Consider the following 25,785-nt stretch of genomic DNA (forward strand, 5'->3'; position numbering starts at 1 on the left):
TTTGTTGACCGGGAGAATCAGTAGTTTCAAGACAAAAATACCTTGAAGTAGTAGGGTTTAATTAGCTAGGTATCCATGGGCTCCAACTATTTTGTCTCATCCACAGATTTTGATCAAGAGCATGTTACACCTTGCAGTTGGTATGTAACACACCATGTTGTGTTGTCCCATATACTACTTATTTTTTTATTAGTCTTTTTTCATTGGTGGACGCCTCAGACGCCTCTCAGTGTTCTGGGCCAAGTAGAACTAGTGAACTATTTTAAGCCCTAAAAAGGCCATGCGATATTCCCATGATCAACTGTCAGTTAAACAAAAAATTCTATGTGAATCCTTCTTGTGTTTAGAGAGTGCATAGATCTGCAACAATTCAACAGGTTTCTGTTATCTGTCTTGCAGGCCCCCTAACCCTCTTGCACATGCAAATCATGCAAAACAGTTTTGTGGGTGTTTATGGATCTCTTGTTACAAATGCAAATAAAATATTCTCACTGTGAGAATATAACAGTAAAACATGTTGAATGTTTTTAGTGGTCTAAACACAAAAAATGGCTAGCTGAATGGGATCAGTGTACAACAAAATTTACAAAATCAATCCTGTGGTTGGTGTAAAACGTGTCTATTTTGAAAATCACTGTGATCGTGTTACCTACACACGTGATGCTATATATATGTTGAAGAGGGTGCTTCAGATTAACTTTCTGTTAACGGGTGAAGATCCTCCTTTATGTCCCTCGTGCCAGAATCCATTATCACTGAAACATATTTTGATGGACTGTGATAGATTTAACTCTTTTAGAGTAATCTCTTTTTCATTTGACTTATGAAAATATTTTTAATGAAGACCAGGTCTAGTCTTAGAATTTTTTTCACACAGCGTCAGCACGCAAATATTGAGCTCTTATATTCCTGCTGTCTGTGTTTTTGATGTTAATCAAACAACACATAACAGGGAAATCGCTCACTGCTTTTTACTGAAAAGCTTTTGTAACTTTAATAATGATTAATCTTTATTTAATTTATATAGTGAAGATTATATGCAATGATGTTTTACATTGTATTACTTTATTCAGTTTCTGTACCTGAACTACTGTACCTGATACCTAAATAACCTTAAAAAAAACTTTAGTTTATTTGTATCTTTGCTCTATTGTATTGTATTTTCCCTGAACATAGCACATACTGAACCGTACCGAAACCGTGACACTAAAACCGAACCGTGAGTAATTTGAAATGTTATACCCCTACAAGAAACTTTGTTTTCTTAAATCACAATGAAACCATGATGCCATCTATTTATCTGGAGAAAAAGTTTATTTATATATAGTTCCAAGAGTTCTTTTGCAATGGTTCCAAGAATCTTCAAAAATGTCAGTATCTACAGATAATTCTTACATTTACAAAAGCACTTGATTCAAGATTGGTCTACAAAAATAAAGAAGCCCTGCCATAATTCAGTAAAGTATTTATTTTTCCTTTTATACAGAAGGTAAGTGGAGTTGTGATTTTTAAATGAGCTGCTTGTGCTTGTCTTTCTTATTTTGGCTTCACGTTGTAGACCCTGTCAACCAAATTTGTAATGTGCGAAGATGACCCTATCTTGCCCCCAAGTAATGTTTATTTTCACAGCACTACCAATTATTAAGCTGCCCATTATTTTCACACCCAAGAGCTGTGTTGTCTTTTGGTGGTTGTTAGACATTCATCTTATGTGCCATTATATCCCCCCCAGTCCAAGGCTTCAAGATGGAGTATTGTACTGACTGCAATGCAGAACAAACTTATGTTTATATGGTCTTGAAGTTCTTTTTGACCATATCTCACTGTTTCCCCATGAGCTCTTTTTTTTTTTTTTTTTTTTTTTTTGCCAACGAAACACGATGGCATGTCTCTATCTTGTTATCTGCGTCTGAAGTGTCAGATATCCTACACGTGGCTTACATGTTCATCAGGTTTGCAGTCTTCATTCCCTGCCAGAAGCAACATCTCTAGTGTGTTATTTGCAGAGGTCTGCAGATGTGTAGGACGATGCCGGAGAGGACTTTGATAGCTTACAGGGCTGATGCCGTTCTTCTTACTGTGTTTCATAAACCGTTTTGAGTTTTCAGTCACTGATGACCGAAAATAAATTCTGCTTCTCCTTTGCATTTTTGGAGTCCTCACACGCCTGTAGTTACAGGTGATGTAGCGCGTAAAAGCCTGCCTGAACGTCCTATTAAACAGTGTATAAACAAGAGGGTTGATGCCCGACGAAACATAGCCCACCCATTGAAAGATATCCAACAATTGTTCCACTAGATTACTGTTGCACCCTTGACAGAGTACAGAAGTCACATTAGTAATGAAGAAAGGACACCACATCACAACAAACAACATGAATACAATCCCCAAGACCTTTGATGCCCTTTGTTCATTAGACAAGTTCTGCATGGATCTCTTCCCTATGGTGGACATCCTGCGGAGAGGAGCCTCATCCCTTGTGACACGGTTCAGTGTTCGGTCCCTTTTTATTCCATTTGCAATGGGTACTTTCTTGGGTGAAGAGACAGCCGGCAATTCCTGCTGGAAGACGGTGGAAATGTTGGGCCTTGTAGCTCTCGATCTCAAAAGATAGGCCTTCTTGCGCAGTACTTGGATTGTCAGCAAGTAGATGATCATCATAATTATAAGGGGAATAAAAAAAGCTGTCAAAGACCCATACACCTTGAAGTCCCCAAAGCCCTCTGGCGACAACAAACAGGTGTGGTTGTTGTTGAAGGTGATGTTGTTGGGATGATCGAAGACTTGTAGCCCTTTGATTGGAATAGGTATTGCAATACCTGATAAAGAGAGACCAATCATTAAACTGAGCAGAGAATAAGGTTTAAATAAAACATTGAAATGATAAAGCCTTTTGAAATTGACTAATTCAGAAGTGTCCACTCTTGCTCCTTGAGGACAGCCTTCCTATAGTTTAACTTCAACTATTATTAAACCCCTAAACCCACTAATCATGACCCTTGGGATTACTTGAAACTTCTAGGCAGGTGTGTTGAGCAGGTTGGGTTCACTTCATTCACCCCAAGAAAAGCATATTTACATTGTCTAAAATATTCAGACCCTCTTCAAGTTTCTGTCTTGACTTGCACTCTACTTTCCTTTGGTCTGTCATGACTCTGATTCAACCCACTCAAGTCTCGGCCTGGACTCAGTCGGACCTGAATGAGCTGCTTTCGACTACAGCACTGGTTAGATTTAAACTGTCCAGCAAAGTGGATTCCCTTGAGCAGGATTGGACACCCCTGGACTAGGTTTTTGCATAGTTATTCATTCCCTATGTATGCTCCTGCCCACCGAATAGTAAATTAAATATATATATATATATTTTTTTTTGGCTTTGGCAGCTACCTTCTGTTAAAAAAAAAAAAAAAAAATGCTACTAGTTGATTGGTTGCCAGGACGACTAGCTGATTAATTGGCTCTGCAGAAGCCTCTATTTAAGCTTGTGTGAAAAGAGACTTGTGTGATGTTCATCTGATTCAGTAGTTTCTTAAAAGATGTTTACATAGAATGTGTTCAAAATGAGTTCTTGTGATTGACCAGAACACTTGTCTTGTGTTTTTTTTTTTTTTTTTTTTTTAAGCAAAACTTGCAGCACAGTACAGTCAAAAACGGCCTGAGATGCATCTCTTGGTATTATGTACTCTTGTGTAACAATGGATACATTTTTGCCAATTATTACCATTAATTGCGGTTAACATCAACACATCTGGAACTTTTACATGAAGTATCCATAACCATGTGCTCCTGTTGTCCTGTTTTGTTATCCAGTTTTGTTGTCAATAAGACTGCTTTGTGAAATGTGTGAATATGTGAAAATCGTTCTCAGGAGTACACAGGGATGTAATGTTCATGGTCATTGTTAAAGTGACAAAACACATGGCCTGCCTTTCATGGTGGTGAAACAGCCAGATGATTCCAGAACCATGTGTTGAAGTCCTTCAAACAACAGCCAAAGTAATCGTCAGTACTGATGTTAACGAGCAGAAATTTTTAGGTGTTTACTTTCAATTCGCTCCCACAAGCCAATGTCAATGTATAACTGAGACCTGATCGTTAAAATGAAATCTGTTTTTGGAAGTTTGCTGGTGAACCAGTGACATGAGATAAAGGAAATTTATGTGTATGTGACTTTTCCAGAGATGAGTGTTGAGATCATTAATCGGTGTAGAGATTAAGGACTGGGGTTTGCCACAGTTTGTATAAAGCTTAAATTGTGGCAATTGTTTTTAAAATTGTTTTTTAAAAAAAATAAAAAAAATTGTTAATGCAGTTCTCTACATTTGTAAAGAGAATATTTCCTTTTGTTTCATGGTAGAAATATGTATTTAAATGAGTATTTGTAATTATTCATAAATGATGACTTCTTACATGCTGTATATATAAAAAAAAAATTAGACATACCTATAGAGATTAGCCAGACAAGTGCGATTTTAGCCAACGCTTTAGCTCTGGACTTAAACTGGCTGTGCTGTATTGGTTTCTTGATTGCTATGTAGCGGTCGAGGGAGATGGCGCACAGGTGCATGATGGACGCAGTTGAGAACAAGACATCCAGAAACAGCCAGATAGGGCACAGGAAGTCTGCAAGGGGCCATCTGGAGTCTGAAATAAGGAGAATATTAAGCTCTGATCAATGGGTTGGTTGAATTAGATATTCAGGACCAACTTTGAGACCTTTTTTGTTATTTTGTGATGTGACACAACTACTTAATTCATCTCTTCAACGCCATTTCATTAACTTCAATTGGCTAACTAACCCTGACCTAAGCGATGTTGTGTTTCTGGAGACATCCTAACCTGCTCTGTCAAAGTTTTAACACCAGTATTAATGGCTTGTTTCTCCTCTTCAGCCAAATATATTTTACATACACAGTCATTTGAGTAGTGTTTTTTTTTTTTTTTTTGATCATACAAAATGTTTTTGGCAGTGCTTTCAGATGACTATTGTTGATGGATGACTTTGCAGCTTTGTTGCTGTTGCATTTCTCACAATGGAGGACTCGAACTGGTTTTCATTTGTTTAAAATGTCCTGTTTGGACATGGACATTAGAAAATATATTACTTTAAATTGATCACAGCCTTTGCATCTCATCTCATATTTAGTGGATCTTAAATAAATTGATACAAGCTTGAGTTCAACAAAAACAGTTCATAAGATTAAACACTTGGGGGCTTTTGGCCTATTCATAAAGCACTTCGCTAACGCTGTTTATTTTAGTGACAGACATGAAAGGGTGGATAATTTTTCTCTTCATCCCATTGCACTTACAGCTGATATTGTATAAAGCAGGTATAGGCAACATTGGTCCTGGAGTGCTGCTGTCCTGCAGAGTTTAGCTTCAACCCTGAAAAAAAAAAAAAAAAAACATCTGCCTGTAGCCTTAGTAATCCTGAAGACACTGATTAGCTTGTTCGGGTATGTTTGATTAGGGTTGGAGCTAAACTCTGCAAGACAGTGGCACTCCAGGACCAATGTTGCCTGTCTCTGGTCTAAAGCCTTTAGATAAGATTTTGTTGTTTTCATGTTGGCAGTTTTTCATTTTGTCTTTATAAACTGTGTGGTACGTGTTATATTATTGCTCCAATAGGGTTGGCTCAATACCAAAATTTTGGCTTCGGTACAATACCATAATCTAATACCATATTATCATTATTAACCCTTAAACGCATACCTTGGGACTTAAATGACCCAGGACATCGCTCATTAGCCGCCTCCTCCACATTCATTTTTTTAAAGTTAGACGTCAACCTTCTTAGTATTCCTTAATCAATTCATTATAAACAATATAACAATTAAAAAATTATAAAATAACAAAATAATGCCTGTTTTCCTATCCATTTTTCATTTAAAAAGTTTGTATAGGGTCACTAACGACCCGAGGTTTGTAACAGTGTAAATATATTTTTTTCTGCACAACAATAATTGAATCTTTGATGACTGAATAAGTACAATTCACCTTATTCCACAAGGTGGCAATGTCTGATAAACAATGATGAAGTGCCGTTTCACTCATAGTTACCGCAGACAACAAAAACAAAGAATAGGAAGTATCATCAGCAAAACTTGAAATGACTCAGTGATTTACTGCAGAGCAAGTACTGAACACAATCAGATATTATTGTCACTGTCACTTGATGGTGGATCTGGTGAAGAAGCTGTCTGCGATCAAAATATTGTTTTTCAAGATGTTGAAAATGATTGTTTTGAGAATGTTTGAGATCATGAAAACGAGCCAGATGCTGAATGAACTGGGAAATGAGCTCTGACGAGGACGGTGTTGAATGGTATACAACATCTAAACAAACTGAACCCTTAAAAGCACCAAAAGGTAACAAAATATTTTATTTTATTCTTCTGTAATTGTTACTCTAATACCAGTTTTATAATATAGTGACAGGTAGAGATTCATCCGTGTTACATATAGATCCGGGTTGCTAAAGACCCGAATATGTAATGGTGATTGGCAAAATATTCATGGATTTAAGAGTTAAATCGATACCATACAGAGTCTGAATTTCGGTGAGGGTATTAAAGTCACCCTGTGGTGAAAATCAAGTTTTTAATGTTGTTTATATGTCTATGTGGTGTTTTTAATATGCATTTGCACATGGTTTGTCTTAAAGCATAAGTCAACACCATTGCAGAGTATTTTCTCTTTAAAACTGCATTGATCTAAAGACAGTTTCAAAAACGCGGTTTGAAATCGCTGGTGTTTCTGACATGTCAAACTACCTTGTAACCAATCACATCAGTGTGCCAGCGGGCTTTAGCGTATCATTAACTGGTGTTCTAAGCGTTTCTAAGGATACAGAATTTTTTTTTTTTTTTTTTTTTTTTTTTTTTTTTTTAGAAGACAGCTGTCTGACTCGGAGATGACAAATGGGAACATGGTTTAGCAACACATTATTAGTTGTTTGATAAGTCAAGCAAAAGGCTTATCATATTAATTACCATTATGTGTCCTACTTTGTAAAAAAAAAAATACCATTGTGCATCGTTTACCTCCAGAAAGAGTGGATCTCTGAGCTTGTGTGAGTAGAGGTGGGGCTAATTATCATATTCATAGATCTGCGTATACTAAATGAGACAAGGGTGTAGAGTTACATTCAAGCTATTTTAAGGCATGAAGAATTTTTTTCACAGGAAAAAAAAACATGTTTAAATTTGTAATTTTGGTGATTAAAGGTGCTCTAAGTGATGTTACGCGTTTTTAGGCCAAAACATTTTTTGTCACGTACAGCAAACATCTCCTCACTATCTGCTAGCTGCCTGTCCCCTGAACACACTGTAAAAAAAAAAAAACGCGGTCTCTGTAGTCGCCACAAGCTCAGAAAACGGCAATAAAAACAAACTGGTGCAGCCTGGACCACGAATCATAATAAACATGCTCCAGCCAATAATCAACAAGAATGATTTCAAATGCGGGTTCATGACTGTTTCAGGAAGCACAGAGGGGAGGAGGAGGAGGAGGAGGAGGAGGAGGAGGAGGAGGAGGAGGAGGAGGAGGAGGAGGAGGAGGAGGAGGAGGAGGAGGAGGAGGAGGAGGAGGGAAGGTCTAGCTAGCCTCTGTTTTGTTTGACAACACTTCGAACGTCAACAGGAAGTTACTCCACCCAGGATCGCTTAGAGAACCTTTAAAGATGAGTTTTAAGGGATAAAATTATTGACTACAGCTGGACTTTAAATACTCATAAATGTACTCATTCCTGCAGATTTCACGTTTATAATTAGAGCTTGCACATTCCAAAATTGTTTCAGTGCTTTTTGAGCTTAAAAGCAGTCAAATACACACAAAATTGTCAAAATGTCTTGGTGGGTATTCACAATGAGCAGTCGGTTATGTCTTCAGTGAATGTAAACAGTTGAAAAAGAAAATGCATGTGTAACAGTAGGCTATATCGGATCTGTGACAGCAGCCTAATATACCTGCTGCTGGCTGTCACTAAATAGCTTGACTAAATATCTTTTGTAACTTAGTGAGGATTTATCTGTTTAATTTTTACAATGGAGACTATCCAGTGTTATTTTACATTTTGATTACTTTATTACATTTCTGTAGTATTTCTATACCTGAATACTATTTTACATTTTGATTACTTTATTACATTTCTGTAGTATTTCTATACCTGAATACTACTGTTAAGGTGATGATACATGGGGCAACTTTTTGAACAATTTTGCTGAGCGATATTGCTTGAGAATAGGCAACAAATTTCTATCTGAATACTTTAGATTCAAATTTGTTGCCCATTCTCAATGGGAAAGTTCCCAAGCAACATTGCCTGGTAACATTGCTCAAAAAGTTGCCCCGTGTATCATCACCTTTAGACCTACCTAAACTCAAGTGCAAATATTATGAGATCTAAAGATCATTGGTTCTAGCGTTTCAAATGCACGCTGGAGCTTTCGTGTCATTTGAACGATATAATCTTATGTATTTGCATTGATCAGTGTTAAAAGTAAATAAAAGTCTAAAATTAGATCATTTGAAAGATGCGCTCACCTGTCGACCTCTTAATGCCTTGTGCAAGTCAGAATGGGCAGGTGACGGATGCTTGGCAAGGTTTGATGTGTTGCCTTCCAAAACAACACATGATATATAGCAATGTTTGCAGACTGGTATGGTAAGGTCTGTTGGTTTGCCTTTTTCATCAGTTTTATCAGCAAAGTAATTCCAAATTTCACTTCTATTGCCCTCTTTATTAATTAGTTTTGGCTGTGTTGAGGGATATTCATCCATTTTGTTTTTCTTTGTAGTCACTTTTGCCAGTTTTGTGTCAGTTTGGGTAGCACAACTGCTACCTAACAGTGAACTTCGGAACAACAGTGTATCAAGTACCGAAATGAGCAAATTTGTGATATTGTACCACTTGAAAAAATTACATACCGATATTTTCCCTGTAGCTGGATACCATGACTTTATGCTCCCATGACAAGAAGTGAAAAAGAGGGTAAAATTAAACATTTAGTAACATTCTTCAAAAAGTTAATTACAAAACTGTCAATAAACCTGAAATATTTGGATAAGTTGAGCAAAACTGACTTTTGTTGAAGCTCTTTTGATGTATATACATTTTCAAACATGATTTTTAGCTTCCATAGACCTAAACTACAGTGTTTCTCCAAACTTGTGGTATGAGCAGACCTCCATGGTTTGTAGAGCCCTTAACCAGATGTTGAAAACTGGTATTAGTGAGATCAGTCCTCTTTTCTAAACAGATCTTCATAGAAGGTTCTCAGAGGGCACATTATTGCCAGCTGGGCTTTTTGAAGCTTTCTCAATCCAACATGTTTTTAACAGTCATTTTGGATATGAATTGATTTAATCATCATGAGTCAAATGTATAACATGCATTAGATGACACTATTCTGTATTTTTGTGCATGAACTGAGCAATGTCACTACCTTGCTATGGCTGGTAAAATTTGAATATATTATTTTTATCCACTATGTGAAGCAGTTGGGCAGCATAGGTTGAATTAATTACATTTATATTTTTTTTCCTCAATCACAGGAAACCTATTTTAACCAAACGGCTATTGTTACTCAATAGATTCAAATCTAAAAATAATTTTGTGCAGTGTTGTTTGGAACATCTTAAAACAACAAAGAAACATGCATGAAAGAGAAAATAAAGCGCGGGACATGTTTGATGTTAAGAGTTAAGTGCAGTAAGCCTCGAAAAAGAAATTATGCGCTGCAGGGCAACATAAATGACCAGAAGCGTACGCACAGAACGCCACCTTTCAGACAAATTTAGTTCTCATTCACAGATTATTGCGCTTGAATGGTAAAAAAACCCAACAAAAACAAACAGGATGCGCTTTCTGCATCTTGGTCTCCATGAACTACTTTGAAAAGCTTCATAAAAAAACAAAAAACAAACTGAATGGGCTTTCTGCATCTCGTTCTCCATTAACTATTTTGAACCACGTCACAAAAATGAGCCGAAATACATACTCATACGAGCATATACTCCACATATACCTTCACATATACCTCACAGGCGTGTTCTATGTCTATAGCAGTTTTAATTGTGACAGCAAATTTAGATTTGGCGTTAGTCATAGGCTTTTGACTAAAATGCCTTTTAGTTTTAGTCATCTGAATTGTTTTAGTTTTAGTCTAGTTTTAGTCGACTAAATATAAGATTTTAGGTTTATATAGTTGATTTAGTCAACTAAAATCTAGACAAATGATGACAAATTACTTGTCAACAAAATTAACACTGATTTATAGAAAGCTTGAAATGTGTACTTTTAAATGAACCAATTCAAAAAAAAAAAAAAACATGCATTTCTCTCTATAGGTGCGTCCTCTACACTGTGGAGATAGCGAGGCAGCATCGGCAACTTCATCTTTTCAGCCGACACCTACTCAGAAGTTTACTAGTTTACTGATACATTTTTAAAATGTTCAGTAAGTCTGCTTGCTGTTTTTTCTGACAAATTCATAATCATAACTTTTCTCAGTGCACTGCAGCAAGTGTTGTTTGCGGTTGAGTGCTTATTTATATTTTAAAGGCTCAGTATTATGGTTTAGTATTTCTATGCAATGTAGAACAACTGCATATACCCCCCCGTATATGGTTAAGTAATTAAATTAATACATGCGATTAGTTGACTATTAACTCAAATGAACGACCACTAGTCAAGTAGTGCATAAAATAATTGCAGAGTAGTTAATAGTGCATAAAATATTTACAATATTTAAGATTCCTAAATTTTATGTTGCCTACAAAATCTAAGCAAACTTATCATTAATATTTACTACATCGTCCAGCCCTAGTTCCCATATAGACTGTCAGGTAGGCTTGCCCTCTCTTCTTGAAAGCAAAATAAAGAGACACTCTGCTCTACCACACTTTAGGTTTGCACTGCCAAGTCTCAACTTCCTCATGTAAATATTTCTCTCTTTCTCAGAGAAATACATTTGTGGTGTGCTCTGAAGGGTAGGCTCTTGTTTTTAGCCCTGCTGAGACTCTTTATCAAGCACTGTGTAGATTTTCACAGTGTTCAGTCATTGCTTTTTCATGGCTTTAACTTCAATTCCTGTCTTCACCTGGTCCACAGATGTGGACGTGGCCTTTGGTAGAACATTAGTTTTACTGTTTGAGCAAGCACATCTTACAGGACAACTCCACAGAACTGAAACCCTTGAATTACTCCAAATGGTAAAGGTTACTTTTATTTTTATGATTACATTTAATCACAAGTTATTATCTTGAGAATTAACGTCTAGAGTTACTGCTGAGTCTTATGTAGAGTTACTGCTTTCTTTGTCTGCTGTCTTGGTCAATAAGTTGTTGCACTCAAACAAAATGTATTATTGTACCCCTTCCTCCTAAGGTAATTCAGCTTAATTACCTGTCAGTGTTCATGACTTCTGGTAAGTTTCAGCTGTTTGGCGGAATCTTTTTTTTCTTTTTTCACTTTCTGCATTCACACATGGTTCTTTTGTGTGGAACACCTTTAGAACCTGTCCTTTTGCTCCTTTACCTATCCTTATGGTCCTTGGGGGACTCCTCAATTTTGTCACATCGTCAAGGCTTAGTTTAACTCAACTACTGAAACCTCAAAGTTTCTGTCATCGTTTTTTGACCTTTATGTCATTCCAAAACTTGGACCACTTTGACTTTCATTCTTTGGACAAAAACGGTTAAACATTTTCTTTTGTGTTCCACAGAAGAAAGTCATTCAGGTTTGGTGAGTAAGTGATGACAGAATTTTTGGGTGAACTATCCTGAATTGTGATCAAGCCAGCAAAGTTCACCTGAAGCTTTAATGTGTGAAGACCAGGTGCAGCAAATGAAGTAATAAATGTCATCAAATCTAATTAATGAGGAATAATGGACCGACTGGAGTGTTCTGGCATTGGAACTGAAAGTCAAGCTGGCATAAGAATGACAGTAGTAGCTTGGCAGATGTTGTATAGTTTGAAAGTTGTGAGACATGTTATTATGACTGCTGTGTGTATTCGGTCTGTCAGTTATTTCTTTATTTTTTTCCATTTGCCATTAAGTTCTACAATCAAAGTTAAGATCACTTACGGAAAAGCACAGTCACCAGAGCGATGGGCATCACTAGCAATCCCACCAGTAGATCGGCAACAGCCAGAGACATCAGGAAGAAGTTAGTCGCGTTTTGGAGTTTTCTCTCCAGTGATACTGCCAGAATGACCAGGATGTTTCCACCAATGGTAGGAAAGATGACCAGAAGAATGAGCAGTGCGGCCCAACGGAGTTCTCCATGGTTTACGACGTTATTGCCATCCATTCTGCTTTGTAAAATTGAGCTTTTGTTTTTCCCGTGGGCTCGTCCAGCATTGTCACGGACTCCCTCCGATCAGAGGGTGATGGTGTGTTCAATTCAAATTATGCACTTCTGTTTGCTTGCAAAAATCCGATGTATTGAGCAAAAGAGTTTCCAAAGTATTCCCCTCCCAATTATTATCTCCAGTTGGAACCAGACTTTAGATTAGTCACATGGTAGACGAGGTGTTGCCCATCTTTGTTCTGTCTCTGTGGTTTTACACTCCTGGAAATATAAACATTTGAATGGTAATCCCGTCATTCAAAACACATTATCTTCAACTGTCTTGAACCGACATATGATAAATATGATTTTCTTGTCATATGATTAGCGGTGCGTGTTCCAGACCATGTTCGTAATTAAACAAGGAAATGGCTATCAGTAATGATCTGTGAATGTTGACCATATGCAGTCATTTGTTTTCCTATCTAGCTCAATCAGTCGAGGCAGATGACTTCATAAACAACGTTTATGTTTTTAGAATAATTAGGGTTTCATAGTAGCAGTAAAATTTGGAAATGGTTCCTTCTGGCATAACATTATGTAGTAAGTATTTTGAAATACAGACAAACAATGTGTAATATTATTTATCTTCTAGATTAAAATCTGCTTTTTGTTATAAATTGAAAATTATAGAAATAAAATCTAAAAACAACTTTATTTAAAATGAACAGGGTTTAAGCTGTGTGAAAGTAGACTCGTGTATTTTCACCTGCAAACTCTGTTCACTGAAATGTTGCCTTTTTTTCATATAAGCTAAAGAGAATTCACCAATATACATTTCAGTACTTAACTATATATTTCCTAAATTTAAAATATTTCTAAATAGATTAAATTTTTTCCCATTTTGGATGGGAATGACTGATTTCAAATGATTTCTGCTACTTACCTTGAACTCAGCACTGTGGGTTTCCTCTATTCATTAGCTTAACTCCGTATTATTCATTGTTGTATTTTTTCAAGTGAAACAAGTGCACAAAACGTCCCTCAGATTGTGACTTATTGCCTTTTATATGTACACCAAAAAAAGTACAAACAAAACATTAGGATGTCCAAATTCTTTGTGGGAAAAGATCCAGATATCATCTTGCTTTTCGGTTTCATGCTGAGGAATTTCCTTGTTCTTGAGGAGCTGGATGAATCCCCAGATCTTATCCGCATCACCTATCGTGATCACCGGTCTAAAACTTTCATACGTCCTCTAACCCTTCCTCTCTCATTCTGCCTCTGTTTACTGACTCGCTCTGCTTCTCCCTCCCTCTCTCCCTCACTCGCGAGTTAAACCTGGAGAAATGGATGAATGTGTCAACACCGGGGTGGTTCCAGTGATCCTGGGGGGTCATTTTCTTCAGTGCAGCGGAGCAGCTATTTATATTTTTCATTCACTGTCTTGTACCGCAGTGTGACCAGCTTACTTTTTTTCTTTTTTCCCCATTTAGTCAACTAGACTATTTTAAAAAGGGTTTTGTACATCCCAGACGCCTACCTTTCATAATTTGTGTCAGACCCCTTTTCGGAAATGAGGGAAAAAAAATGAATGTTTTTCTTGTCTCTGAAAATATGGTGTTGCTTTGTGTTTTTTTTGAGAAAATAAAAATTTAGCACCCATTGAGTATCTCTCCAGACTTGAACCTTAAGGCACCAAGCTAATATTCTTCAGGTGTCTGTTGGGCGGGATTGTCCTTTAACACCCTGTGAATACTTAAGGGGGTTGGTTCAATGGCTGATCTGTCGTATTTTAAGATCGATTGAGGACTTGACTCCCCTTTTGCATTAAATGACTTTTTTTGCAGGGTCAGCCCATGAACAGTCTTCTTTCTCCCCCTCCCATTACCATAGTGTGTTCAGGCTGCATAGGTCTAGGCACATCTGTTTCCCACCTTGCCAGGGTGAATTTGGAGGTTGAAGCTGGTTATTGGATCCGCATTAATGCTCAAAATTTGTTTTGAAGATATCTGAATTGTCTAAGCCATTAGATCAAAAAGTTAAGATCATAAAAAATATTTCCGTTAAAAAAAAAAAAAAAAACTTTGACTTTTGTATTTTGTGTGTGTGGAAACTTAAAGCAAAAATGTCTTTAAATGCTTGTTTAAAGGCAAAAGAATAACAGCTCATAAAACTTGAATTCTATGCTTTGATGATAAACTAGTAAAGAAATCCTGTTTTTTTTTTTTTTTTTTTTTTTTTCTTTTCTTTTTTTCTCTCTCTCTCCAATGGAACAAGGGCTGTTGTACGGACCTCTTTTGTTTGTTCATTTTGCTGCTCCGTTGGATAGTGTCTGGCAAATAGAAACTCTTGAATCATGTAAGCCTCCAGCTCCTGGAGTGTGTCATGCTTCATCTTTTGTTTATAAAAGTTAACAAGAAAAAACTTAAATCAGACCAAACAAATTTAGAAGGGAGCTTTTAGCTAAAGATTTAAGAGTCTTTTAAGGCTGATTGTGTTTTCCAAGACAGACAAAGCAGTTCTTATGAAGGAAGAAGGTTACATTAAAAACATACATTTTAACATTTGATGTTTAAATCCACTATTTTTATATAGAACTATTCTATAGTCTATACAGCATTAAATGCAATTACATCAGAAGTAAATGTAATTAAATTACAGAAAAAATTATAATAATGAATCCCTTACTTTTTCAAGAGAAATTAAATTACAGTAATTGCCCAATAGTGCTTCGACATCACAGCAAAAACTGCTAGCCTAACTAATAAAGTTATGAGACTATTGATATAAACTTAAGCATAATAATTGCAACAAAAAGAAAAAAAATTTTTTTTTTAAAGGATTTAAAGTTAGAAAAGCATGAAGCTTGCGGTATCTGTCTGTCAAGTCTGAAGCAAGACGCAACCCATAGCAACATGTTACGGCAACAACGTCTCAGATAGTCTGATGGCAGATAAAAATAAATCACAAATAAGTGACTTTCAAGCGATGAGTTACAAACTTGTGCATCAAATATGCAAAACACGGAAACGTGTGTGTGTGTGTGTGTGACTCTAGAACAGACCTCATTGGTTTTGCGCGTACATTTGAGCTTCTTTTGGATACCGCCACCTACTGTATGACACCTGCGTGACAGCAAGCTTAAAAAAGGATTGTTCTTGGGATAGCCGGTACCGATAAGTTAAGGAAATTCTTAACCGGCCCTGATACCCATACATATACACAAGTTTGTGTGGTGTTTTTTTTTTTTTTTTTTTTTTTTTTTTTTTTATCAAATTGTTAAGTGGTTATGAATAAATACCATAACATGTTGAAGGCAAATATAGATTTCTGAGTGAAAACCTTTTTGTAAACAAATGAAGCTTCAGTCTGAATCTGAGACTGAAGCTTCTAAGCTCAAATGACTAGTCAGGATTAGATGAAATAAATGTTCCTGAATAGGCATAAGACCCTGGCTAAGATTTGTATTTGTACAGAAGGTTCCCAACTTCATCAACATTGAAACTGTATTTCCCAGCCTGCCAAGTTTGGCAGAACCCTTGTTATCCAGCACAACACATTAATTCCAGCCTGATGAAAGATTAAGTCAAATCCTTTTTTATTGCTAGTTGGCATTTATATGTGAGTGCTAAACTGTGGATTAGCTTCCCACGGAAAGGGTTTTGCTGTGGGAAGAGTTCGAGCAGTTGTCTTCTGGACATGCTGTCTGTTATTACAGATGAGATTATTCTAAAAGTCTATTGATTTGGTTACTGTGGACCTAAACTGAACTTCAACGTATTTTAAGTTAACCTGGTTTTTGCGCAGTATATCTGTTAGCAGATTGGTGTCAGCCATTTAAATGACCTTTATTGATCAGATTAGTATGATATTGATTTGATTTCATTGCCATGTTTCCATAAATAAAAAGCTACTCATCTTTCCTTTGCGCAGTTTCATATGATGCCTGATTTCGCTTAAAATGCATAAAAATCAAGATTGGAGCTTAAGCATTTAAGTTAAACAAGTTAAGTAAATAGCAGTATAGACTGATAATATTGGCCATGATTTCAGTTATTGGCCACAATAAAAACACGTTAATGTGCATTTATTAGCAGAATTTATATCTGTGCCTCCCTAAGATGACAGATTTAAATTATAATTTTATTTATTCTTATTTTTTTTTATGTAAATTGCAAATTGTTTCAGTGTCAAGTGAATGAGTACAACGAATTCTCTTTATATGATACGTTCCCTCCCTTTCATTGACTATGTTATGTGAGTGTTGGCATAACACTCACATTGGAGTCTCTGAGGATTTAATGAGGAAAGTGAGGCTGTTATTTGATTATTTTATTCCTAGATTTAGTCCTTCAGGCTATTTTAGAATACAATCACTGCAGACTTAAACAGAGGCTATACATAATCTATACATAAAGGACAAAAACCTAAATGTAAATGGAGGGGGAAAAATATGGCATGCATTTTCTCAAAATGACACGTTGAAATTCAGTGTGTGACGTAATCTGACTGCAGAATTTGAATATGCTTTCACATCATAAATATTCTATGTGAAAAATACCTAGACACTGTTGACATTGTTTCCAAGTGTAGTTGATAAATTAATTTTTTTTTCTTTTTTTTTTTTTTTATGAATTTTGACCTTGTAGTATAGCAAATTATTTTTTCAGAAGCGTAGCTTGACTAGTTTAACCAATTGAAATTCCTTGTTACCTGGCTTGTAACCAAGTTTTGTACCAAAATGGAAAAGTCAATTTTGTCTGAAAGTGCTGCTGCTTTTACTAAAAATGTTTGTCACAATTGGCCCAACATTCCCGTTCCCATAATTTTATGGGATTTTATGGTTTCATAGTAACCACACGTGTATACTTAAAATATACTTGATTAATGGAAACCGAAATGACTGTCCTGCACCGTTTTATCAAGTTAGCATCGTTTGTGTTACGAAAGACAAAGTGACTGAGAGCCTGTGCACCAGTTTAGTTCCTTTGCATAAACTTTTAACACAGAACTAAAGCCTCGCATTCCTTCACCCGATCCAAAGTATTACTGTCAGAGAAAATAAACTGTTTTGAAAAATTGATGGTCTTTCCTTTCCTATATATATGTTTTTGTCTACAGGACTCCAGAACAATGTCCCAGTGTGGTCTCCCTGCTGTCCGAGAGCTACAATCCCCACGTCCGCTGCGGCGCTGCAATGGCTCTGGGCATTTGTTGCGCTGGCACTGGCAACAAGGTACTCTATCAGTACTCTTACAGTCTGTTTCGTTGAATTAGTTTGTTAATGAGGCTGTGTAATATGTACTATGAATAATGTAATTAAAGGGTTAGTTCACCCAAAAATTACATTTCTGCCAATAAGTACTCGCCCTCATGTCGTCCTAAACCCGTAAGACTTTCGTTCATCTTTGGAGCACAAATTAAGATATTTTCGATGAAATCCAAGGGTTTCTGAACCACACATAGGCAGCAACATCATTGCACCCTTTAAGGTCCAGAAAGGTAGTAAAGACAATGTTAAAATACTGAGCCGACGTTCGGACGTAAACACTGAAAATAGTATGACTATTTTAACGATGTCTTGACTAGCTTTCTGGACCTTAAAAGGTGAGTAATGATGGTGATTAATGACAGAATTTTTTTGGGTTGAACTAACCCTTTAACACAACCTCACAAGATAATATCTGATGAATAGGTGCATACAAACCTGTTGTTGCATTTGTGACCATTTTATTCAGTCCGGAGCTCAGATGTGACTGTTAAAGGTTAGATGGCTAAAAAAAAATTTCTCAAGTCTGTGAGACAGCTGAGCAAGTTCTGCCGTGACCCAAAAGAGATGTTTGAACTCTCTTACAACAATCCTGAGTGACATTATTGGCTCTTTTACACGCTCAGGTTGGTTCTGCGACTAATTGCATTACCAGTGGAAGAGTCACAGATGGCACATTTACCACTTGAGTGGAGATAAGATTCAAAAGGATATCTTGGACAATGTTCTTGCCATTTACCACTCAACTCCCTCGTTGGGAAATGGAATATGAAGATTGGTCTTGACCATTTTACTTATAATAACTTTAATCCAAATCCCTCTCAGGTGCCCAAATACAGTCATGGGCGATTTTGTGGCGATGCTGGGAAATCAGACTGGCCTAGGAGCCAAGATCTTCCACACTTTCAAATCTGTCAGGCCTTTTAAATGGGTCACACATTCTACTTTGGCTCTGTAATTTATACACCTGCATATTTTTACTGCAATATAATTTCTGCCGACACAAAATGTCTAGTGGATTTGTTTCAGCCCTTTTTCGGCTTCATCTGTCTTGGGCTACAGGTAATGACTGCTTTGTTTTGGATGAATCGTTCCAAACAACCTCTGACGCAACTGCACAAATATGTATAACTGTATATTGTGTAATGTTACTTTAGCTGTTAGTTGTCTGTAAGCCAAATTTGCTATTTTGGACTGTCTTCAGTGCAGTCGTAATTCAAAAAGTGCTTGCTGTAACATGGCCTGAAGATCAAATGTGACACTAAATACCCCTTTTAAACAAACCCAACTTAATCTTTCTAAGAGAAAGGGATGGAAAGTTCATGTGGGGCTTTTCTTTCTCTGTGGTCTATGTATCATTAGGTTACCCTATTATGATACCACAAATTCTCAAAGACGATTAGATACTTGGGAGTCTGATGAATTTGTGGTTTAGGTCTAACTATTCAGCATGATTTGTCAGGATATGCTGCTGTTTTTCCATAATCATTTTTAATATGCTTCCATTGATGATTTCCTTCAACAGGAAGCAATCAATCTCCTGGAGCCCATGACCAATGACCCGGTGAATTACGTCAGGCAGGGTGCTCTGATCGCCTCTGCTCTGATCATGATCCAACAGTCGGAGGTCACCTGTCCAAAGGTAAGGGGAGTGTGTGACTAGGTTGTCGGGGTTAATTATTTGGCTCATGGGATTAGTAAACGTAAAATATATAAACTGCCACTGATAATTCAAGTTACACCTCAGGCCTTGCCTGACAGCGAAATGTGACACAAAGCTACAAAATCACAGCTAATGCTAATATACAAATGTGTAGCATGTTGGACCTAAAAGGTTCCAATAAATAAACGGATGTACATTATCTAGAGGTGGAATTATGTGGGCTTCAGAGACTACACAGAATGAAAATGAACTATAGTCTCTCATTTTTACTGTTTATTATAGATTCTAGTACGCACCTAAAGTCATAAATATTGGCCTCTTATAATATCAGGCTTCGTCCAGTCATTTCTACAGTGTGGTTGTGTAGTCACGGTACATTTGCTTGTTTCTTGGGGTGATTTTTCCTTCTATTTTACCACATGATTATTACTGGGCTGCAAATTTTATGGCCACATGAAAGTAAAATTGATTTGAAATCCCTGTTTTATGGTGTAATAAAGAACTGGAGTTGTAGTAATGGCAGTCATTTGCTAAATACCCCTTACGGGCACACTTTGATTCACGCTAGCCATGTTGTATGTGCCTGGCCTTAAAAATTGTGGAAAGAAAGATTATGAATGTAATAAATGCCTTACAACAGACTTCAGTTAACGGTGTGTATGCCTCTGAATTCAGATGTCTTTAGTATTTTGCAAAGCTAATGAAGTAATTTTGCACATGAATCCATGTTAATATTGAGCGTTACCATAGAAGCTAATCATATCTGAGTCAAATCACTGAGATACCATCTTTTAAATTACAGTAAGCCATGAAAGCATCATAAGACCAGAGCCATGTAGTAAATATTGTTCCTGTTCTTGGCAATTATTTAATTTAAACCCGCCTATGTAAATCTACAGAAGTCGTATATATCAGAAATGTACATCGCCTCTTTCTTTCCATAGGTGAACCAGTTTCGGCAGCTCTACTCAAAGGTGATCAATGACAAACATGATGATGTGATGGCCAAATTTGGGGCCATTCTGGCTCAGGGCATCCTGGATGCAGGTCAGTATCAAGAATATGTACAGATTTGTCCATTTTTAATGTGCTTTAAGTCTTGTCTTAAATAACTCAATGTTTAGGTATTCAGTGCAAAATGTAAGGGTGGAAACAGACATTTGCAGGCATGTCTAGGCAGGTAAGTCTGTTAAAGGCTGTGTGATAAAATACTGATAGGATCGTGACAAGAATGTGGCATTAGAAACCAGATAGCACCACGTCTTCATGCCACTACAAGCAAATATCATTCACTTAAGCCTAAGGGTGCTTGCCTATTAATATTGCAAGAATGCATTGGCCTTCAAGATGCTCTTGCCCCCTGCTTCTCAAACATCAGCTTGTATACCAACCCAATACATGTTACAATTAGACTGGAAAGATGTTGCATCCTAATGATCTATTACAGTTGGGGCTGCAGCTAATAAATTGAGGATTTCAAGGTTTCAGTCAGGGGTCCATGCTCCAAACACCTCATTTAAATACATGAGCCATACCGCAACATGCAGACTGAACTTTCCTACAACTTATTAAATAGCTGCTTTACAAAAACACTAACACCGTGGCTCCAAAACCTAAATCTAGTGAGCTGCCATCCTGTCTACAGCATACATTGGCAGCTGCTTCATCCTAACGTAAATAGAACCTCAGATGTGACTGATTTGGAGCATTATATATAGGCTGCAACTCCATGTGTTACATAAATAGAGCTCATCATGGAAAGCACTCAGGAGAATCAACTCATTTGATTTCAATAGACTTTGATGTTAGAATGTTGATAAGCTAATGCCACAATATTTCAGTAAGCAAAAAAATGCACAACAATCACAAATATTGAAGTTTGACATTGTTGCTAAGCTAACATCACAGTAATTTAAAGGATTAGTTCACTTTCAAATGAAAATTATCCCAAGCTTTACTCACCTCAAGCCATCCTAGGTATATATGACTTTCTTCTTTCTGATGAACACAATCGGAGAAATATTAATAAATATCCTGACGCATCCGAGCTTTATAATGGCAGTAGCGAGGTTCAACAAGTATGAGCTGAAGAAAGTGCCTTTATCAACCCCCCCGGAGCTGTGTGGATTATGTTTATGACGAATGGATGTAAATGGAAGCACTTTCTTCAGCTTCATACTCGTGAACCCTGTTCACTGCCATTATAAAGCTCAAATGCGTCAGTATATTTATTAATATATCTCCAGCTGTGTTCATCAGAAAGAAGAAAATCATATACACCTAGGATGGCTTGAGGGCGACTAAAGCTTGGGATAATTTTCATTTGAAAGTGAACTAATCCTTTAATAGGCATAAAATACACTGCTCAAATGTTGGAGTTTGACGTTAGTATGTTGCTAAGCTTTTTGGAACAGTTTTTATGCAGAGGACAAGCCTATGATGCCTTAAAATGCTGACTTTGTAGGCAGCTTACTAGGTTTTAGAATGAAACGCATTAGTAACAGCTGTGGACCATGGAGAGCTCTTAAAGCTAATTGAAAATTGAAGTGTCTGTTGAAATTATGACCCCCGATGACATTTTGAAGTCTTTCTTAGTCTGGCTTGATTCATAGCCTGGTTTGGCTGTCACAAATGATGTAAGTCACTTCAGTCAAAATAAACAGTACAGGCTATAATTTCTCTTCACAATTACAGTAGATGCCAACAGGAAACTTTCAGTATCATAATTTAACAGGCTGTGACAAAAGTATGCTATTGTCTGTGATGCCTTTCATTCTGAGCCAAATCGATCCTTCAAACTCATGATACCATTCCTCTCCCCATTTATCTTCTTTAAAAGTGCATTGTTGTGGACATGTCCATACTTCTTTCCGTCCTGGCACTCATCCCTCACTCCTGTTATTGTCTGCTCATCAGGCAGTTCGAGGGTGGTGTCGTCTTTGACCTTGGCCTTTGTCATCTCATATTAACAGCCCAATTCTGTATCAGCTCCATGCACTGTACACCTTGACAGGAAAGGACATTTGAAACGCCAGTGGTTAATCAAGCTATCACCAGTGCACGCCTATGCCCTTCTTTCAGCCTCAGTTGTGCGGCCTTTGCAGTGTAATAATACAACTCCAGAATCCAAAAGTAAAGTCCTGTGTAGCTAGACATTAACATTTGCTTGAGAAAATTTCATGGCCAAAATCCAGTCATTGCATTAGGTATCCACGCGATCAAGATTTTCTTGTGAGGGCAAAACATTTCCCCACTTTTACTCGTGTTCAGGTTGGTCTGGCAAATTCACCGAATTGACAGAAAGCTGCTTGGTTTAAAAGGGAGTTGTGAGTGATCTTTCAGGCATTGCTACACTACTGACAATGCACCTTTTTTTGCTGAAATTTCATTGTGACAGCCCTCCTGAGGAACATAATGACACTTCATCTGTCTGATTCTTCTCAGGTGGTCGTAACGTGACGATCTCTCTGCAGTCTCGCACAGGCCACACCCACATGCCATCTGTGGTGGGTCTGCTGGTCTTCACCCAGTTCTGGTTCTGGTTCCCGCTCTCTCACTTCCTGTCGCTGTCCTTCACACCCACAGCCATCATCGGCCTCAACAAGGACCTGAAGGTAAGCAGAAATGTCTTCTAACCTAACCTAACCTAACCTAACCTACCTAACCTAACCTGTACTACCTATAAACACTTGTAGTATATTTTTATCCCTTTACAATAGTGTGACAAAAGTTCATATCACCATCTGTCCAGTGAGGAGCCAAACCATTAATCCATGCAAAAAGAATTGGCAGCATTGGTGTTGTGGTTAGCACTGGGGTGTCCAATCCTGTTCCTTGAGGTCCACTTTTAAACACATTAAAACACTTGAACCACCTAATCAAGATCTTTGGGATTACTTGAAACGTCCAGGCGGGTGTGTTCAGGCTAGGCCTGTCATGATTATGAAATTTGGCTGACGATTAATAGTCTGAAAAATAATTGTTTTAGGGCTTTGACAATTATGGCAATTAATTATCTGTTTTAGGGCTTTGTCATACATTTTTGTGTGCTTCATTTGCAGCATAAGATTACAGTTAACACCTTTAAATATTAAAGAAATGTATTCAATTCAGTAAATAACTGAAACAATCACAACAAACTGGCCAATCAAAGAAAAGGTGATTATATACAGTCCCTCCAGAAAAACGCGATTATGCGATCGCCTGATTTAATGCATAATCAGCCAAAGTCCGCATATTTATGCGGGGGTCGCATTTTTTCAAATACGCTGCACTTTCGCCGCATAAATTGCCGATTTCAGCAAGCAAAATATGCGTTCACACAAGTAAAGCGCCGTTATTTTCCCCCCATTGCCATGGGAACCTTATGAAGTGACGTAATTACGCGACGTGAACATCATCTGCAAACCCCGCGGTGAAACCATGATGAAGCACGCAAATCATTCTCATTTGCCAACAAAAATAAGCGCAAAAGACCGCGCGAAGCAGTTTCCCAGTGTGTTACATGACAGTGGGGGCAAATTATTTTATATGCAACTGCGTGTTGGACCACAGATGGAGGTCGACGTTGGAAAACCAGTTTGAGCCATGTGTTAATTAAGGTCTGAAATAAAACAGAATGAGAACTTAAATATTCTGTGATTTAGTATGCTTGCTTATCATAGGAAGTAATAAGAAATTACTCTTTATATTAAGGTAGTATAGTGAGAACAGGGTGTTGGGGGAATCACCTTTTTTTTCTCTTTTTCATCAAACCGCAGTTTTTGCAAGTTCCCGCAATTTCATCGCATAAAATTGCAAAAATATCCCGCATATTCCATCGCATTTTTTAAGAAAACGTGCCGCAAAATCAAGGATTTTTGCCTGCAACAATCACAAAAAAGTGACTAAAAGTGACAGTTTTTCTGGAGGGACTGTATATAGAGTATGAACTAATGGTCACTTTTTTTATTTGTTAAACGCAATCCAGAATCCACTACTTAATTATAGAGAAAAACAACATATTATTAAAAATATATAATCATAAGTTATGACAAAACAATGATTAAGCAGCAGTATTCTTATAAAATACATTCATGTATTCATACATTCACCAATTTTTATATTTATAAATGAATGTAAAGAATTAGCAATATAGGCTTATTTAATTATCGGTTATTTAATTATCGAGACAGGCCTAGTTCAGGCAACTTAGAGCTAAACTCTGTTGGACGTTGGTCCTCCTGAAGCAGGTTTCGACACCTCTGGATTAGCACATTGTCAAAAGTAGGGAAAGCTGGTGTTGTCAACTCTCAAATAAAGCTTTGTTCAAATCCTAGTGAACTTTCTTGCTTTTGCCTACATAGAGTCCTAAGTGTCATTGATCCTCACATGTGACCCTTTTGGAAGGCTGTACGGGGGCAGCAACTTCTGGTGTCATACAAAATCACTTAGGAGCCATGAATCGCAGTGTATTTTAGTAGAGTTTGACGCAAGCGTGTTGCTATGCCAAGAGCATAATACTATTCAGTAGTAAAACCTTTTTAATCAATACTTTTCAATTTCTAATTAATAAGTTCTGTCCCATTAACAGATGCCGAAGGTGCAGTATCGATCCAACTGCAAACCCTCCACCTTTGCCTATCCTCCACCCTTGGAAGTGCCAAAGGAGAAGGAAAAAGAGAAGGTCTGTTTTACCCATGTACCATGAACACACACGGACTTGACAAATCTCAACCTGATACTAAAAACAAATCGTTCCGGATTTAATGTCCCACTTTTTTTCTGTCAGGTTTCCACTGCCGTTCTGTCCATAACGGCTAAAGCCAAGAAGAAGGAGAAGGAAAAGGAGAAGAAAGAGAAGGAGGAGGAAAAGATGGAAGTGGTATGCATGTCCAACAGCAGATCCATACCTTTGCAAAGCACTTCCGGAAACCTTTAGTATGACATGTACTCTCAAACACTTTATTTGATGCAGGAAACGCAGGCAGAGGCTGAAAAGGAGAAGAAAGATGAGGAGAAGGAGAAGGAGAAGGAGAAGGAGAAAGAAAAAGAAAAAGAAAAGGAAAAGGAAAAGGAAAAGGAAAAGAAAAAAGAGCCAGAACCAAACTTCCAGATGTTGGAGAACCCTGCCCGTGCCATGCCCGCTCAGCTCAAGGTCCTCACCATGCCCGACACCTGCAGATACCAGCCCTTCAAACCTGTGAGTCTGTAAAACCACTTATACTGCTAAATGAGAGAAACTCTTTAGAAGGAAACACAATCGCTTGATGGCTCCAAATAAAAAAGATTTGGTCCCACTTTATATTAAGTGGCCTTAACTACTATGTACTTAAAAAAAAAAAAAAAAGTACAATGTACTTATTGGGTTCATATTGGATTGCAAAACACTTTTGCTGCTGCTGAGGTGGATACGGGTAAGTTTAGGGAAAGCTTTGGTGGTATGGGTAGGTTTAAAGGTAGGGATAAGTTGTAAGGGATGGGTCAACAGTGTAATTATAAGTGTAATTACAGAAATGTAATTACATGCAGGTGTTTTTACAATATAAGTACAATGTAAAAACATGTATGTAC

The 25,785-nt window shown here is 37.3% G+C and overlaps 2 protein-coding genes across 4 annotated transcripts in view; one reads left to right on the top strand and one right to left on the bottom strand.

Moving 5' to 3' along the window:
• The window catches only part of psmd1 (proteasome 26S subunit, non-ATPase 1), a 42,004-nt gene that overhangs the window by 15,070 nt on the left and 1,149 nt on the right, over positions 1-25,785 (top strand). Inside the window, exons 17-23 of the mRNA XM_048169812.1 lie at positions 17,423-17,537; positions 19,096-19,212; positions 20,178-20,280; positions 22,678-22,847; positions 24,806-24,898; positions 25,004-25,096; positions 25,190-25,414. Coding sequence (XP_048025769.1) covers positions 17,423-17,537; positions 19,096-19,212; positions 20,178-20,280; positions 22,678-22,847; positions 24,806-24,898; positions 25,004-25,096; positions 25,190-25,414 — 916 coding nt within the window. The remainder of the gene's footprint in view (positions 1-17,422; positions 17,538-19,095; positions 19,213-20,177; positions 20,281-22,677; positions 22,848-24,805; positions 24,899-25,003; positions 25,097-25,189; positions 25,415-25,785) is intronic.
• On the bottom strand, positions 1,296-13,834 carry htr2b (5-hydroxytryptamine (serotonin) receptor 2B, G protein-coupled). Of its 3 annotated transcripts, none has more exons than XM_048169828.1 (4): positions 13,245-13,834; positions 12,094-12,580; positions 4,444-4,644; positions 1,296-2,819 (listed from the first exon to the last, which is right to left on the bottom strand). In XM_048169828.1, the coding sequence occupies exons 2-4, from the start codon at positions 12,317-12,319 to the stop codon at positions 1,927-1,929; spliced, it is 1,320 nt and encodes a 439-aa protein (XP_048025785.1). In that variant the 5' UTR covers positions 12,320-12,580; positions 13,245-13,834; the 3' UTR covers positions 1,296-1,926. The 3 variants fall into 3 exon arrangements, with proteins under 3 accessions (XP_048025785.1, XP_048025795.1, XP_048025803.1); XM_048169838.1 differs by lacking the exon at positions 13,245-13,834 and adding an exon at positions 5,313-5,388 and having other exon boundaries at positions 12,094-12,222; XM_048169846.1 differs by lacking the exon at positions 4,444-4,644.

Source organism: Megalobrama amblycephala, linkage group LG2 (genome assembly GCF_018812025.1).
Source record: "Megalobrama amblycephala isolate DHTTF-2021 linkage group LG2, ASM1881202v1, whole genome shotgun sequence".
NCBI classification, from domain to species: domain Eukaryota; kingdom Metazoa; phylum Chordata; class Actinopteri; order Cypriniformes; family Xenocyprididae; genus Megalobrama; species Megalobrama amblycephala.

Coding starts and splice junctions, on each gene's coding strand:
- htr2b (XM_048169828.1), bottom strand. CDS start 12,319: ATGGATGGCAATAACGTCGTAAACCATGGAGAACTCCGTTGGGCCGCA. Junction 4,645..12,093: donor TCTGGTGACTGTGCTTTTCC/GTAAGTGATCTT, acceptor TCCTTATTTCAG/ACTCCAGATGGCCCCTTGCA. Junction 2,820..4,443: donor TGTCTGGCTAATCTCTATAG/GTATGTCTAATT, acceptor TCTCTTTATCAG/GTATTGCAATACCTATTCCA.